Source organism: Falco naumanni, chromosome 12 (genome assembly GCF_017639655.2).
Source record: "Falco naumanni isolate bFalNau1 chromosome 12, bFalNau1.pat, whole genome shotgun sequence".
NCBI classification, from domain to species: domain Eukaryota; kingdom Metazoa; phylum Chordata; class Aves; order Falconiformes; family Falconidae; genus Falco; species Falco naumanni.
The window spans coordinates 23,435,331-23,452,578 of NC_054065.1; the positions used below are offsets into that span (position 1 = coordinate 23,435,331).

Here is a 17,248-nt window from a genome sequence, read left to right on the forward strand (position 1 = left end):
AGAACTTGAGGTGCGGCTGTGCCAGTGCAGTGCAGAGTAGGAAAATCACTTCCCTCGGCTGTTCTCTAGAATGCTACAGTGCTTTGTATTCTTGAGTTTTCCTGAGAGAGTTGTAGAATTATATAAAAATTCAAGAAAAGAGAAGCAAGACATTTGTTTTGGACTAATATGCTCCTCTTAAGATTTCAGGGGAAGATTCCTAAATAAATTCTTTGTCCAATTACTGTTGCATTTGAAAGGAACTCAGGGGAAAAAATCCAGCCTTATTTTCTGGTCACTTCTTAGTGATATTAAAGCTATTAGGCTGCCGGGAGAAAAATAAACAAATTATAAAAGAATAGTAGTATATGATCTATATGTACACGTATATATAATGTAACACATGTATATTTGGGGTTTTTTATTTTATATATATTATATATATGCACGTATTTTTTAGAGACACATTTTTTTTAAAGAAAATGCTTCTGGCACTGGATACTTCTAACAGTTTTGTTTTCATTCTAATGTCAAGTTCCAGATATCCCACCAGTGTACTTTGGAGGCCCTAAATGACTGAACATGTTGTATATACAGTTGTTTCTTTCTCATGATCTGACGCTGCTGATAGCTGTTCATTTTTATCATTCCTGTTTTAGCAATAGGCTAGAGAAGATTACCTATGTAATAAGTTAGATTATGAACAAGTATTCATTGTATCTTTGTAGATTCTAAGTTTGAGGAACTAGAAGAAAAATACAAGAAAGAAGTACAAGAAAGAAAAAAGCTAGAATTAGAACTGAGAACGATCCAGGTTAAGGTAAATATCTTGAGAGTTTGATGTGTGATATCTAAGAAAATAACTACTGAGTGAACTTGGAAAATGGAGTGGAAAACTAGTGATGTTCTACATCACTTAAACTGTAATTTTTTTAAAGAAGAGAATTAATCTGTGTGTTCTGCAATTCAGAAGTAATCTTGGAGAAGCCAGAAAAGCCAGCATAATTGAATAGCAAAGAAAAGAAGGGCATTAAAAATGAGAACACATCCTTCAAAAACTGAAAGTCTTGTGCAAGCAAGGACAAGAGAAAACAGTGTCAGTGTTGCCGAGTTAAATATGATAGGATAATAAAATAGCCTTGAAAAGATTATGAAAAATAACACCCCTAGAAAATAAAAACTAGTACATTTTTCAAGCACCTAAGCAGTAGGAACTACATCAAGGAATCTCCGAGGCCAACAGATGACTAAAATATGAAAGCCTTCAAGGGAAAAAAGGCCACTGCAGAAAAGTTGAATTATTTTTTTTATTTTATTTGGTATTTACCATTTAAAGACTTTAAAAGTTTTCTATACCAGAGCCTTTACTGGGGTTCAGTCTATGGCACAGCCTGAAATTAAAATCAGAAGTAGTCTTAAAATAGATTGATAAAATGAATAGTAATAAAAAGAATCACCAGATGCAGATAATATTTACCCATGAACTGATACGGTACTGCAGTATGGGAATGCTGAGTGATTGTGGTGTGCAACTTATTTCATTCTTCTCCTGATACTGGAAGGCGACAAGTATGATGCAATTTTTTTGTTTAAAAAAAAGCTTACAGTGCTGATTTGGGGAAATAAGTTTAATAGGGCCAACTTTTTGTCCTGGGCAAATTATTAGAAACAATACATTTATTGATGCAAATGTAGGTATGGTATATAGAGAAAACACCAACCATTTATTTGTAAAGGGAAATCAAGCCTCAAGTAGTTTTCAGAGTTTTTATATTTTTTTTAAGAATAAATCGGAGTGTGTGAGTTGTATGGCTCAGTATAATGCCAGATATCCACAAAACACTGAAAAAATGCAACAGTTCTCAAAAGGGGGAGGAGTTTATGTGAATTTAAAGGTAAAAATTGAGGGCAGTGGCAACAAATGGTCAATTTTTACAGCTGGTGAATGATCAACAGTGAAGCCTGAAACACATTGATAAAGAGAACTGTGCTATTCAGCATATTAACTAGTGATCTGAAAGAGTTGAATAATATGGCTGAAGACCACATAGTATTTTGTAATACTAAATAATTGCAATAATTAAGATTGTAAGTAAAATTAAGCATAAAAACGCCCAAACAAAACAAAAACCTGAAGTAACACACCTGGGAAAATGTAATCTGAAAAAATGTGTACCTGGTATGTTCAGGCTCCAAACTTAATGATGTGATTCCAGGAAACAATTCAGTAATTATTATGGCTAGTTCTCTGGAAACTTCAATATTATGTTTAGCAATGGAAAAGAGGGTTTTATTAGGAAAAGAATTAAGACCTAGTTGGAAAATATCTTTTGCCTATGTATAACCAAATAGCTCTCGCATTGTGAGTATTCCTTGCATATTCTGTTCATTTAATTTCCAAACAGATATGGTAGAAGTGAATGGTACAAAGATGAGTGAGGATCAAGGGAGGAAACAGGGAAATGGTAGTTTTCCTGCTTTTCATGAGGTGTAGTACGAGCTCTGTAGGCTCAGAACAAAATTATTTTATTGCACTATACTGTGTTAAATGACAGAACAACTTGTTACAGAGTATTGTAAAAAGGCCCAAATGCAAATGGATCCAAAAGGGAAAGTACAAGTGAAATATTTCAGTAAAAATATTAATCCCCTTTCATTTCCTGGATTTAAACTTTTGTCTCAGAAACCCTGTAAATTTAAGTGGTGTATAAGGGTAATGATTACTACATGCATGGTTAGGTTTTCATGCTCTTTATCTATAAAGTTACTTTACAGGATTGGATGCAGCATTCTGGACTGTAGAGTTCTGGTCTTAGCACAGCTATTCCTACATAACATTCTCTGGTTGGGCTGAGAAGTCACACTGGGTATTACCTGGTTTAGGGATTTAGTTTAAAAAGATAATTCAAATGACAGATACTTGCAAATCCAGTTAAAGCATACAATAGGGGCTTTACTGTTTGTTATTGTTTTTTTTTTTTTTTCACTTAAGGTGGAAAAAAAACACCCAGTATTTTGGCTCTGTTTAATTTTTCAATAGGAAGAAGTTGAAATCTGGTACCCAGCACATTTTATTATTGCAATTTTTGGGTATGCTATGTGTATGAGTTTAAGTCTGTTCTGAATTCAGCTGTGTTTGTGTAGAAGAAATTAATATTGGTCAGATACCAGATATGTTAGTCTAGACTTCTGTATTTCTTGCAGCTGGCTCCTGTCAGCACTTGCCTGCAAAAATGTAGGCTTCAATTTTGAAAAACATAGAAGGTAAATGATGGGATCTGTCTTGAAAAAGACAGAAATCTGGGTATGTTATTCGTAAAGACACACAGATCAGACTGCTTTTTTGGAGATCCTTGTTTGTTTTTATAGTATCAGCTATTCTTGGATATTTGGGTTAAAGTTGTTTAATTTATATAGTATAAAAACCAACTATATGAATCAGTAGTTTGCACTGGTGGATGATGTGATGTTAGAAAAATGTGAAATGACCACAACCTATTTTCTACTTATTAATAAATTATTTTGTTGTATGTTGGATATGGAGCTGTGTAAAGGTAGATCCTTTTTTTTCCTTGAACACAGAAAATAAATCAGCCTCATCCTCAAAGCTCTTTGAGTCACAGGGAGATTGCTCGCCATCAGGCTTCTTCATCTGTGTTTTCATGGCAACAAGAAAAGATACCATCTAGAAATAGAGAAACACCTGGAAGGGGAATTTCTACAACATCCTCTTTTCTATGGCAAACCCCAAATTCTAATATAATATCAGAGAAGAATGAGCTTGACAACAGGTTTGCTGAGAATTGTAATGCTTCACTCGTGAGCCAGCTAAGAGCACAGAACCAAGGTATCTGATAAGTTTCTTTAAAACCCAGAGGCAGTTTTCTATATGGTTTCATGAAAGCTGGTGTGTGGATAGAAGAGAGGTATTGAAATTAGCGCTTTAGTGGGGAAAAGAGAAAGATACCTGTTGTTGCCTTTGGCAGCTAGCCCAGTGGGCTGCTGGTGCGTGTGTTTTCAATGATCAGCTAGTACACAGAGATCCATCAGCTGTGGTATCTTTTACACAAGGGTTGTGAGAGTTAGAAGGGAGGAGTTTGTATTTTTGGGGTGGGTAGCGGGCATCATACTGGAGAAGGCCATTTTCCTTTCATAAGAGGATTGTTCCACGAGCAATGGAATTAAGAGTTAAAAAACTCTTTAAGGATTTCACTATATCTCACTGTTAAGTTAAATCATATTGCTTCCTTAATTTTGAATGACTCCTAAGATTTATGGCTGAGCAGTACTTGTGTTAAAAATTCATTGATTGAACATGGTTAATGCATAACTGAGTTGGTCCATAATGGGTGTTACTGGAAGCACAGGATGAAGTATGATGCAAAAATGAAGAAAGCAAGATCTGATCTTGTATTGTGCGTATGGTTATGAAGAAATAATCATTCATGATATCTGATAGTTGGAAGAGAGCAAATAATTTGGTTTGTTGTGGATTTGGTGAATATTTACTTAGGCCTACTATTTGGACCAGCTTTTCACCTAACTGTTTCTTGTAGGAGTGTTTTACAGCTTCCTGTACTCTCCAAACTGCTTATTCAAATACCTACTTGTAAAACTTCAGTCTAGAAGGCATTTTCAGCTTGGAAGCCTTATAAATTCAGCATCAGGAAGATGTTTGTTTGGTTTTAACAAAAATTAATAGTAGTATAATAGTATTTCTGGATAACACTCCCTGTAGCTGGCTGATGTTTTCTACTGTAAAATTGTATTGTGATTTTGGTAGGTAAACTTCCTGATGCATATTGTGACGAGATCACTTGGTTTCATTTTATACATGTGCTGCTTTGGGCCAGGACAAAGATTAAAATAGAAAATGCTGTATTTAAAGATGCCCAATAGCTGGAAAGCCTCTTGGAAGCAGAGACTTACAATTCCCCAAACAAGTGTTTGTAGTGGATATTTTTCCTTTTAAAAATGGAAAAAAAAAAAGTCAAATGACATGTTTCTTTGTGTTTAACAACAAACAAAACCGAACCATCAGAGGAACAAATTACCTTTGCCTGTGCAGCATTTGTGCCTGACCTCACATTCTGCTGTGTTCTCATATATTATGAAGTGAAAATTGCTGGTGTAAAGTCAACTATCTTTTGGTCTTGGTAGTTTTAGTCATTGACATGGTAGTAGAAGAGAAGTGAAACTTCTGTTGTAGCTTGCTGAACATTTTACAGGGTGTCTCTCTGTGCTGGGAACTTGGGTTGTACCAAACATACTAAATATTTTAGAATGTGGAAATGTTAGTACCTGGAAAATGTACCTTTCAAAGCAGAAAGTATCCTTAATCTTTACTGTTTCTAAAACTCAGAGTTAAATTCCACTATTAAAGACCTAGAACAACAACTGCAAGCTCAGGAAGAAGTGAAGAAATCCCATATGAATAAACATAAAGAGACTGAACTGCAGCTGGACAGAATGAAGTCGGAGTTAACAGAGAAGGATAAAGTTCTGAACAAAACCAGAGATAAACTGAATCAAATGAGAACACAACTTGATCAAGCTAATGCACAGGTAAGATGTTGCATCACACATCTTCTAACAGTCCTTACAATTCATTCCCCGTATTAAGTTCAGCTATTTTAATGAGAACCAAGGTTCTCGGTTAAGTTTTTCAGCATTTGCTGAGGATCAAGTTTTGAGAACTGTGTTAGTTTAATATGTATTACCTGTAAAAATAAATACTTGTTAGCAGTCTCCCATTTTCTGGAAGGTTCTTATACCACCTGAAGAAATACCTTTCATCCTTGGGCAAGTCTGGAATGGGGGGGGGGGGGGAGGGAGTCTCTGATCCAGTTGCATAGAGCAACAGTGGCATCTGCTGGCAAGTTCTGACCTTAACTAGACTGTCATGCAACTGGCTGAAAATCCATTTCTGTTGCTTATACTACAGGATGTTGTGGGACCATAGTCTTTGGACTGTAAATTACTTGTGTAAAAAAATCTAGGTAAAAATGCTATGCAAGATTGAGAATTTATGTACTTTCTAAATGGGCTTTCACAACGTAATCCTAAAGAGTCTGGATTCATAGTAAAAAACCAAAAGGATAGTGCAATTTGCTTAGTGAAGAATTAACAGTGTATTTAAATACATACATATATAAATGTGAAACGGTTTAGATTTTTTTTTTCATAATCATGCAAAGAAGAGGAGGACACCAGTGTTTAAAATGATACAATTCAGTCTGCAGCAGGTAACGAGTAAGAAGTTCTCTTGATTAATCAAGTTGTATTACCTTCCAAAAGTCCTTTTTCACAGCGTTTGACAAATTTGAAAGTAGTGCGCAGATATCATAATTCCATCTATCTTTTTACTTTTTTTTTCTACTATGATTTCATCTAAAGGATAGGAAAAAATACATTTCTGTGTGTATCTTCTCAGGGTTTAATAACTGTTACCCATCTTTGTCAGCGAGTTTCTACGTACTACTGAAGTATATTGGAAAACTGCTGCTTCCCACAACTCTGTATCCTTAAAAAACCCCAAAAAACAAAAACCCTTTGCATGTTGAGGGTTAATTGTTCAGCTTGTTAAGAGAGACAGTGACATTTTTTGCATTGCTAGCTCTGTGAGAACTGGTTTAGGGGGGAGTCTTGGCCGTGAGAAAGGTAAAATCATATTCTTGACACAGTCCATTGACTACATAAAGGCACTGTCACCAGAGTGAATTTGTGGGAAGACAGCTGACCCAACCTAGCAGCTCAGTTGCTCTGAAAAAGTCTTTCTTTTTGATTCTCCAAATGACTTGATACAACCTCCTAAATGATTAGGGTATTGCATATTTAATTTTGCCTTATGAATTTTCTATGGGTTTAAGAGAGCTGAATTGTTTTACTAAGGAATCAAAGGGCCGTTGAATCCAGCACAAGGGAAGGAGCAAGGTTATATTGCTGGGAACGTGCCTGGGGAGGGATGAGGAGGAGTAGGACTGACTGGCCCAATTTGAATTGAGGTGCAGTCTGTTCTTAAGGTGCAGTGCAGCACCTTCTCCAGAAGGTTCCTTCTCGCCATCTGAAGGTTGTTCCTTTCTGTTCTGTTTCTTCTTTCTCACACTGAAATTGAATCTCTGCCTGCTGCCCAGGCTTTGGATGTAGAACTGCATTGAGATTCTGGATTTTGGTTTCCTGCCTCATAGCCTGAACTTAAGTTTGGCATGCCCTTTGTGTACTTCAGTGTACTGTGTGCACAGACCTCGACCACAGGACCTCCTCTGTGTTAGCAAGTATTTTCACATCTTGTGAGGTTTGCAACCCTTCTACAGGCAGGTTTCCGTGTGATCTTGCAGGAGCTCACAATCCCTGCAGTCTGTGCCTAATAACCAGACATCCCAATAGTACTACCTGTTTCTTAGTTTTTTATGACACTTTTTGTTTTTAATTACATTTTAAATTGTGAAAAACACTCTTCTGTTGTTGAAGTAGGCTAAGATAGTTGTCTCTCTTTTCCTATACAAATAAATATGCTGAATCACTCTGAAATTCAGTGGAATATCCAGTCATTTTCAGTCCAGATGTGTCGTTATTTAGCAGTTAGTGGTCATTCTTAATTCATAGCAACCTGAGGTACTGAAAAATATAATCTATTTTTGCCAGATGCACTGCATTTCTGTAGACTGTCAAAACCATTGATTTTTCTGAAGAAGTTTTATTATTTTGTGTGTGTATATGCATATATGTATATATATATACACACACCTAACTATGTATATAAGTATATAAATTCTGTCTATATATATGTATGCTCACTAACATATGCAAGTATGAGTTAGTACTTTGGGTTGCTAAGAATTCATATGGTACCAGCTCAAGTTATGCTGTAGATTATATGACTGCTAGAGCATTTGTAGTAGGTGAAATTAGTCTTCTTATATGAATGCATATACATTTAAATAAAACATCACTTGCATTTCTAACACTTGTGATTGATAACTAAATTACTGTAGGTCCAAGCGATGGAGCAAAAGGTGAAAAGATTGTTGGAAGAACTGAATTGCCAAAGACAAAACGCTGAGAGTGCTCGTCAGTCTTTAGAACAGAAGATAAAGGCAAAGGAGAAGGAATACCAGCAGGTAAGGCGAGAAGAACTTTTGACTTCCTGAGGAGATGAAATCACATGGCTTATTTTCTGTATATGCTTTTCAGTTAATTGTAATTACATTTGATAGAAAGCTAAAAGTTGCAAAGTTAACTGAAAATCTGAAACCATATATCCCAATAGAGCAGGGGTCCTCAAACTACGGCCCGCGGGCCGGATAGGCCCCTCAGGGTCCTCAATCCGGCCCTTGGTATTTACAGACCCCCACCCCGGGGGTTGGGGGGGAACCAAGCAGCTGCAGATGACTGCCTGCCACTTCATCCGCGTGCCAGCCCCCTGTTTAAAAAGTTTGAGTACCCCTGCAATAGAGGGAAGAGGCTGCTGGAAATGCAGAATTATGTCAGTATTCACTAGACAATAGAGAACGTGTGTGAGACACCCAACTGAGATACAGATCTTTGAGAAACTAGGCTTTGTTGGTCACAAAATTATGTATATGTGATTTCAGACTTAATAACTGACTCAGTTATTTCTGTGGAACCAGAGTTAATTTTTCACGCATCTCGCACGCAAGAAAATAATTTCTTTAGGATTGTATCCCTGTTATTCTAACTCTGGTTCATGCTCGGAACATGGTAAAATGTGAGTTTAGCATAAGTATCTTTTCTTTCCCTTGTGCCAGCTCTTGTGGAGATGAAGTGTAGGAGTATCCCAGGAACTTTTCTGAAGTTATGTTTAGCATTAAATCTGATTTGGATAATGTCTAAACTTTTTGTATTTTTTTTTTTAAGTTTAGTAACTTAATCAGTGTTGGGGAATCCCATACATATGTTTGGAAGAGATATTGCCATTTCAGATGGGCATTTTAAATTTACTTTGGTGATTGGGTAAGGGCATTGCCCTGAAGAAGACTGCTGTTGTGTCAAATGTTTCACCTGAAACGTTTTTTCCAAGGTATAACCAGAAAGATAATGTAATTGGCAAAGGAATTCTGCTGAAGTGGCTGATGGACAGCGCTGCTACCATGCTCTTGAGTGAAAACATGGTTTTACAAAGTCTGTTAGTCTAGCTGCTAACCCAGGATCTCAAAAAGATACTGAACCTTGTCTGGAAGTGGAAAATGAGAACAACTGATCTTTGTATTTGAATAGTAGTAGCATGAAAAAAAAACGCTGTTGAAAGGTTCAAATATAGCAGTCATTGCATTCATCAAAAGATGGGTTGAAGGCCCATGAACTTTCTGTCATGGTGTCTCTTCATGAACCCAGTTCATGCTGACTCTGCTATGCCTGACCATGCCCCTTGGGCACTGGCACTCTCTATTCAGTGGGATCATTTAAGAATATGGTATTTCTGAGATCTTCTTTCAGAGAAGCAGCACGTTATCCTCCACATGGGTTGTTTGTTGCTACAGCTTGTGTCAACATCTGAGAGCTTGGATTTCAGGCAGTTTAGGTGCCATGCACAGGAACTACTCCTGTGAAGGAGAACTTATTTTTAGTTAGAAAGAAAAAGGCTTTCATCAGACTACTACATAAATCCACATACTGTCATTCTAGGCTATTCAGCAAGGCCATTAACCATGAAGAACTCTTTTCTGTAGCGTTTGTGATCTGTTACTGGCTTTTATGAAGTTTGTTTAATGTTAATTTATTTATAATGTTTGGCTGTCAAGTCCAATTTAAAGGGTCTGTTTTACACAGTCTTGCATCCAAATTTGTGTAATATTGTGGAAATTGCGATCTGTGCTATTTCCTCAGGGAGGGTTTCTTCCCTTTGTGAAACCTAGATAGTGGTGCTGGTCCTACTGAACTGCATCCTGTAAAACCTTGCTGGTGTGTTCCTTATTACATTTCTGTTTCTAGAAGGCAGGCGAGATCCAGGAATGCATTTCATGGACTTTCAGAAAGGCCTGAGAAGCTCCAGGCCTTGTTCTGAGATGGTAACACAGGTTATTTTCAGAGTTGCGCTTGCATCAGGGCATAGTTGCCAATGTTCTCTGTCAAATTTTATTTAAATGTTTCCATTCAAGCTTCAACTTAAAAAGATGAGATTCATATCACTTCACTCCAGACATCTGAAATTTAGGTGTCAGTGTTAGCTTGTTACTTAGGCCTCTAGTCTGCAGAGACAGAAGCACTTTCAGAAGGCAGGTTATTCCGGACGCCCTAGATGTGGGTCTTTACTCTGGAGCTGTGTGTTTGCCTGCTGGCAGTGAAAGGAGCCTTCGCTTTTTGGTTAGATATGTATAACTAATTTTTTGATGTCTAAAACTGGAGGAGGCACTATTTTTGTTTGTTTTGAGCATTCATCTAAAGAGAAACTGCAGAAAACCTTCCTTTCTCTTATACTGTAACACATAGGGCTTAGAAATGTCTTTTCAGTCCGTCAGCTGTAGCAATACTTACTGGAATGCTTTGGGACATAAAAATATTGAAGTCGTTGTTTCATTAATAAGGAGTGCACTAGGGTCCAAAGAGCCTCCTTGCATGAGCTTAGGAAATGCTCCTGACCAGAGGTTTGCAGAATAGCTCTTTGGAGCTAATACACACTTTACTCCACAATAGTTACTAGAGCTAGCTACTGTGACACCCCGCTGGTGTCACATCTTTCCTTTCTAAATTGAATAGTGCTTCTGTCACCACCTTGGGTGGGAATGCAGTTGCAGACTTATCTATATTGGGTTCTAGGCAGAAAAATGCAAGATTTTATTTTTTCATATATATATACACACACACGCACACATATACTAACATTGATCTTTCTGGGCTTTCTGTTTATGACAGTTTCACACTCATCCGTACTTTCCCTGATAAACAAGAGCTGTTTGTTTACTAGATATCTTACTGGTGTAGGAAGTGCTTGGGCCTTTTTCGCTGTTTTTGCTTTGGAGCAGAATGCGAGGGGTGCTGGCATCATTTCACAGATATGACTGCCTAAAATACACTGACTTGTGTGCAGGAGGTTCATGCACCTGAAAGCCAGAGCCACATTGCAGAAAATGTCAGCCCTAGTTCCTTCACTGTGAACATTCCGTTCATTTCCGTTCTGCTGTTTTTTGTGTGGGGTTTTTTTGTTTGTTTTAGTTTTAGGGTTTTTTCTTCTATTTTGTCTCGTGACAATATAGTATTGTGTTTTTTAGTGAAGCAGCTTGACTGTGTGAAGAAACTACACTTATACTCTAAAACTAGTAAGAGAAGCTCAAGAGCTTTATTGCCTTTTCCCCTTCACAAGTATCTTGTAATATGCTCTCCTAGCAAATTTTAACTTTTGCATAGCAATTATTGCTGAAAAGTATCTTGTTTTTTTTCCTTCATTGCTTTTCATTACCCTCACACCTCCTGCTGTTTCACATCCTAATAAACCTCTGAAATCTGTGTAGAATCAGAACTATAAGGTCCAAAAGCATAGGAACAGGCCTCGTGAGAAATGGTAAGTACAGCTCTTTATTCTAATGGATGCCTACTTGGCATGTTGTAAGGTGCACATGAATTATAATGTTCCTCTGCACATTTCAGGACATTTGTTTAGGGAACACTATTTGTGCAGTTTTCATGACTGCCCTTGTAAGATTATCTTATTGCTCAGTCCTTTTTTAATTTTCCTAGAAAAAAAATCAACCCTACAGAATGGTAAATAAATAGTAGTATGGTCAGTAAATAACAGCAGAGATTAATTTGTCCGCTTGCAATGTAATTCTTATATGAAACTTATCTTGAAGATGAAGAATTTTAATACCATTACTTTCACTAGTTTTAGATTAATTTTTTTTCCCCTCTTTCTGTGATGGGAATGTTGCTGTAATGGAGTTTTTAAGCAGATGACAGAAATTGGGTTAGGGCCATTCTTGCTGCTGTGACATTTGCAGCATGCATCAAAACTGTTTTTAAACTGTTCTTCACTGTGTAAGACAAGTGTCTCTGAGCAGGCAGTATCTGCTAATGAAAATCAGTTATCATTCTAGTAACCAAAAACAGAGACTTGCTGCAGTTATCTGTTTATTTCTCTGCTACTCTTTTCTAGGAGCTCTCTTGTCAGCAACATTCCTTACAAACACTGGATCAGCAGTGCAACCAGATAAGAAACAAACTGAATCAGGAACTACAGCAAGCCAAAAGTGACTTCAATGCTCTGCAGGCAGAATTTGACAAAGTAGGCTTTTTTATATTAAAATCTTCTACTAGAGCTGGTATTTATTTGTCTCAGAAGTACTGTCTTAATTATACATAAAGCAAAAAGCAATTAATGTGGGGGGATTTTCTTAATGTTTTGTATAGTTTGTATTAGCTGTTCTGTATTTACCCTTTTTCACTGAAATACTATGTATTTGAATGTAAGGCTTTTAGAAATTTGGGCTAGTCCACTTCCCACACGGAAGGAGATGTAAATGCAGAATAGTGCAGCTGAAATAGCTGCTCCTGTCTCAGAAAGATTTAAGGCTGATCACAAGAGACACCTTATATAGAAAATGTGCAGAGGTGCAGCTTCATGATAGAGCTAAACTAACTGATCTATGGCTAGTTGCTCTTTGGAACAGCAACGCTATTTCATACACCCTGGCCATGCAGTCCTGGTCCCTCTTTTTTTAGCAGTGCTGCCCCTCATGTGACCTTGCAGAGAGCTGATACAGGAGCTAAAAGCAAAGAAAAAATTGTATGTAAGTTAGCATATATGTACACGGGCACAAGTGTTTGCTATCAGTTTAAGTCCCTGAACTGGTTCTCCGCAGAATCAGATGAGTGTCAGGGCTTGTGTAGTGAGGAACATCAGTATGAAGGAGGACTTCCACAGCTTTGGCAGCAACTAGCTAATAGAACACATCTGTTGTCACAAAATCACAGTTTTAAGGTTAGAAAGCAGCACAAGCCTGAAGAGTGGGTGACCAGGAAAGGGGAATATTTAAAAGCCTCAAAAAAACTCTGCTGAGCAGCTACAAAGCAGCAGAGCTGACTGGATTTTTAAAAAGGGCCAAAGTTTTTCAAAGTTAAATTGAGAAACCCCATTAGCAGGCAGGCTGCACTGAAACAGCATTTCTGACACAACAGCTTCTTGCAGGCTTGTTTTAGTGAAGAAGCATAGCCATGGGAATATATTCAATTAAAAGTTTTCAGTGGGGATTTCTTTTTTTGTATATGCTTACTGAATGAATTGATTTCATAGAGAGAAAAACAGGTGTCTTTCAGTTCTTTCTCAAAGAAAGCTAATTTATTAGCTAATGACCTAGAATAGACTTCTTCCCCCCTCTTTTTTGACCTGATAATGGCATTTTCTTCTTTTTTAATCTGGAGCAATATGACTAATTTGAAAGAGCTAAAACCTGGTCAGTTTCTATAAAATCTGTGTCAATGGAGCAGTAAGCGCAGTTATGATCCTAACTTTCTGATTCTCATATCTTAGCAAAAAGGCTATTACATTCCCAATCTTATTTGTATCGTACAGGTACCATTGTGGTGATGTAACTGCGATTTGGATGTATTAATCCAATTTCAGACAGTCTAAAAATACATGTATTTTAGAGACATACCATCTTTCTGGCTAGAGACAAAGGAGTGGAAAGGCAATAAGCAGCTATTTTCTAAACCACAGTCAAGAAACCTTAGGTTTATGGTGGGATAAAATAATGTAGTTTTATTTTGTAGTAGAATGTTGGAGTTCAAGAATGGGAGTTTAAAAAAAAATTATGTATGCCTATGAATACAGCATTGATTTTCAACCTTCTTACAGGTAATGGCAGTGAAACAACGCTTGGAACGTGATACCAGTGATCTCACCCAGAAGCTGTGTGAAGCAGAGCAGGCTGTATTAGTGGCTCGGGCGAAGGAAACTGATTTGACAAGAAGCTTTGAGGTATCGAATGCAGAGGAGTAGTTGACAGAATTGATAGCATAAATTGGCAATGTGTAAACACTAGTACTGTCGAGCACTTGCTCAAATAGTGGATTTTCCCATAAGCAATTGTTGAACACTTATGGATTATCTTAATGCTGTATCTTAGTTGTAACAAAATGAGGTCTTCAGTAATGTCGTGTAGGTTAATGCAATTTGTGGAATTGTTTGTGCAGTTAGGGTTCACTGCTGTAATGCTGCTGCTAGGGTTCTAGTTCATGCTGGATTTGTCTTTTATCAAAGATAGATTTTTGTTTCAAGAGATTCTTGCTTTTGGTCCTGAAATAAAAATGTATCAATGCTTGTCTGATTTTAAAAGTAAATTCTAGAATCATTGACTACTGCTTTGATGCACAGTGCCAAAATCAATGATTTTGTACGATGCTGTATCCTCTTAAAAAAAATTGCATTGTTCTTTGAAGAAACACAGTCCAACATATATACATTGCTGTAAAAACTTCTCCCACATGAAGATAAATTCAGAGAAGTCTTTGGATGCTGCCATACTAGCTCATATTCACACATGCAGAAAACTTTTCACTGTAATACCTCCTTTGTCTTCTCAGTTATTTTTTCGTTTTGCTTCGGTGGCAATTTTAGTGGCTACACTTGAAAATTGTTTCCACTGTGCTACTAGAGAGCTCTCAATGCAAATTTTATCCTTGAGAAACAGAAGTAAAAAAGGAGCTCAATACATCTGTAATCCATGTCACTTTTATTTAAACACTTGTTTTGCTTGTTGCCTGTTGTAATGAGAAGACATAAAAATAATGTGGCATTATTTTTATCAAAAATTTACCAGTCAAAATTCTATGAATAAATTTAAATTGAAATAGTGTTCTTTGTTCAGATCAGCACAAATGATGGTACAGCTTTTAATATATTGTGAAACTTTAGGTGCATTCATGCTGGTAGATTACAATGTCTGGGAACATTCCCAGCTGTTGGAATGTGACTGTTTATACTGTTAATTGTTAGAACAGCACTTTACGTGGCTTTGGCCCAGCTGACTAGCACTCTTCAATACTATTCCCAGACACAGTTTGGGAGTTCATATGAGCCTGGGACCATTCCCAGCAAGCAGTTTGGTTAGAGCCACCTGTTTTGGAAGACAGAAGACTAGTGGTACAGATATGGGCTGTTCTATGCCACTTGGCCTTGATGCCAGATAGTGGTCCTTGAAACCTATTTAGTAACTAACTGTAACTGGTGCCTTCCAGTGGTAAGCTAATCCAGATAACTTGTTCTTCCAATGTATCCCAGAGGAGGAAAGCCTCCATCAACCTACTGTGCACTTTTAATGTAATCATTCATATTTTTAGACAAAAAAAATAAAATTGTTTTAATCAGATCTTGTGTGCTGGTGCCTCTTCTGGCTTTGAAATTATGGAGTGAGGTTAGATTTGATACAGTTTCTTGAGATCCCATTGTCAGAGAACATCTAATATGTAGAAATACTTTTTTTCTGCGAATTCTTGGGTGTGCTTTGTTTTATCTACCAGTGTTGTATGCATTTTACTAGGCTGTAACTGTAGGCAGATTATATTCTTCATATTTGTTTGCCTTGGTCAGACAACCGAACAGCTGGTGACAGTCATATTGTATTAGAACATGACCAATAAATTTATAAAGAAGCTTAATCTGGGGGAGATTGTAATATCTAAAAAAATCAGTAACACTACAGTTCTCTGTCTTAAGAGTCGCACATGAGGTGTGTGGTATATGTTAGCAGAACTTGGGGCATGGCCTGTCTTCCTCACTCTCATCAATAAATATAATGCAAAATACTGCATCAAATTGTTTCAAAGTCTTGGAGGCTTTGTTGACAGAAGATTATTTTTTTTTTTTATAGCGAAAGAAAACAAAGAGTGAGATTGGCATTTCTTTTCCTTTATTAAAGAGAAATTGTTGTGGTCTTACACTAATGGTACAGCTACCCAGTGGAGAATATAGTTGTTTTCCACTGGTTAATCCACTGCTGTTTTTAGTCCTTACTTTATAATTAGACTAGTGTTCCAAAAATGTTGCAGAACAGATCCATGTGTAAGACATACAGGATACGATTCGTCTAAGGACTACTGAGCTTTGCAATGGTGATATCTCAATAGCTTAGCAGTTCTGGCATCTTAGCGTATGGTCTACATTTTGATGATGCATGCAAGCCCACAACTATTCTTGGAAAAACTGGTCAGTCAGTCCCTAAACTGCTCATAAGCCTGCCCTATAAGGGTTTCTCCAGAATAAAAAGTACTACCTGTGTATAGGTCCTGAAGTTTGCTTTAGCTTGGTTTTTGTTTTTTCAAGGGACACTCGCTGAGCGGCTAACTTGAGTAATACAGTGTGCAAGTCAAACTGATAGCTAAATGGAAACCAAATGGATTCTTTGGCTTATAGCTTTAACCAGTCATTTACACTTTCCAATCTCAGATACTTAGTCCATTAAATTATGGATTCCTGGGTTTTGCTGAGTGGTACTTAATGGGAACGTTTGCACCATATCAAAATAATTGGACCTTTCAGCCATTTGAATGCCTTCAACTTGTTTGTTTTTTTTCCTGTGGATCACCCTAGATCTTCTCATGAACAGGCTTGTTTGTGTATTTTGTATTTTGTCTGCATATGGTACTTTGAATGCAAGAAGTTTGGACACTTGTCCTTTGAAAAATTATTAAGATTACTAGAAAACTTTCTTCATTGAACTTATGTGATCAGATTTTTTTCTTTTTTTAAACAGTGGGTTGGGAAGGCTATGGAGTAGAAGGGAAAGTAACTGTTAGTGACAGTGACAATTTTAATCATGTTCTGAGGGTGATTTATTTATGTTGTTGCAAAACCAAGCCTGCTATGCCAGCAAGCTTTTAATTTTTTTCATCCAGACCTTTCCATTTCTTGAGCTTGGCTTTTGTGAATTGTTGCCCATCTGCTAGTAGTAAATGGATGAATAATTGATGGCCTGTTTCCAATTGGGCCATGCCAGTTCCATGCCATCTGTTGTCCAGCATCACAAGAGTTTGGGAAAAAAAGGATTAGTTTCCTTAAAAGAACTTTTATTTTAGCTTCCTGTGTGCAACATAGTTACATAGTTTTGTTTGTGTTTTGGTTTGTGTTTGTGTGTGGTTTTTTTTTTTTTTAAATTCAGTGTATTTGGAAGAAAATACTTCTAATGGCAAAACAACCATCTGAAACAGTAAGCACTTCTAAATGAAATTGACCAGTATTGCCATGATGATGATGATCAGTGTAATGAGAACTTGTCTCTGCATGAGATGATAGGTGAAATCTGATCTATACATTTCT

General features: G+C 37.0%; 1 protein-coding gene across 2 annotated transcripts in view; it reads left to right on the top strand.

The window, feature by feature from the left end:
* Positions 1–17,248, top strand: part of CENPF (centromere protein F) — a 47,725-nt gene that overhangs the window by 6,594 nt on the left and 23,883 nt on the right. For both annotated transcript variants that reach the window (XM_040611722.1, XM_040611723.1), the window contains exons 5-10: positions 708–799; positions 3,562–3,826; positions 5,342–5,544; positions 7,974–8,099; positions 12,089–12,217; positions 13,790–13,912. In XM_040611722.1, the coding sequence (XP_040467656.1) occupies positions 708–799; positions 3,562–3,826; positions 5,342–5,544; positions 7,974–8,099; positions 12,089–12,217; positions 13,790–13,912 (938 nt within the window). The remainder of the gene's footprint in view (positions 1–707; positions 800–3,561; positions 3,827–5,341; positions 5,545–7,973; positions 8,100–12,088; positions 12,218–13,789; positions 13,913–17,248) is intronic.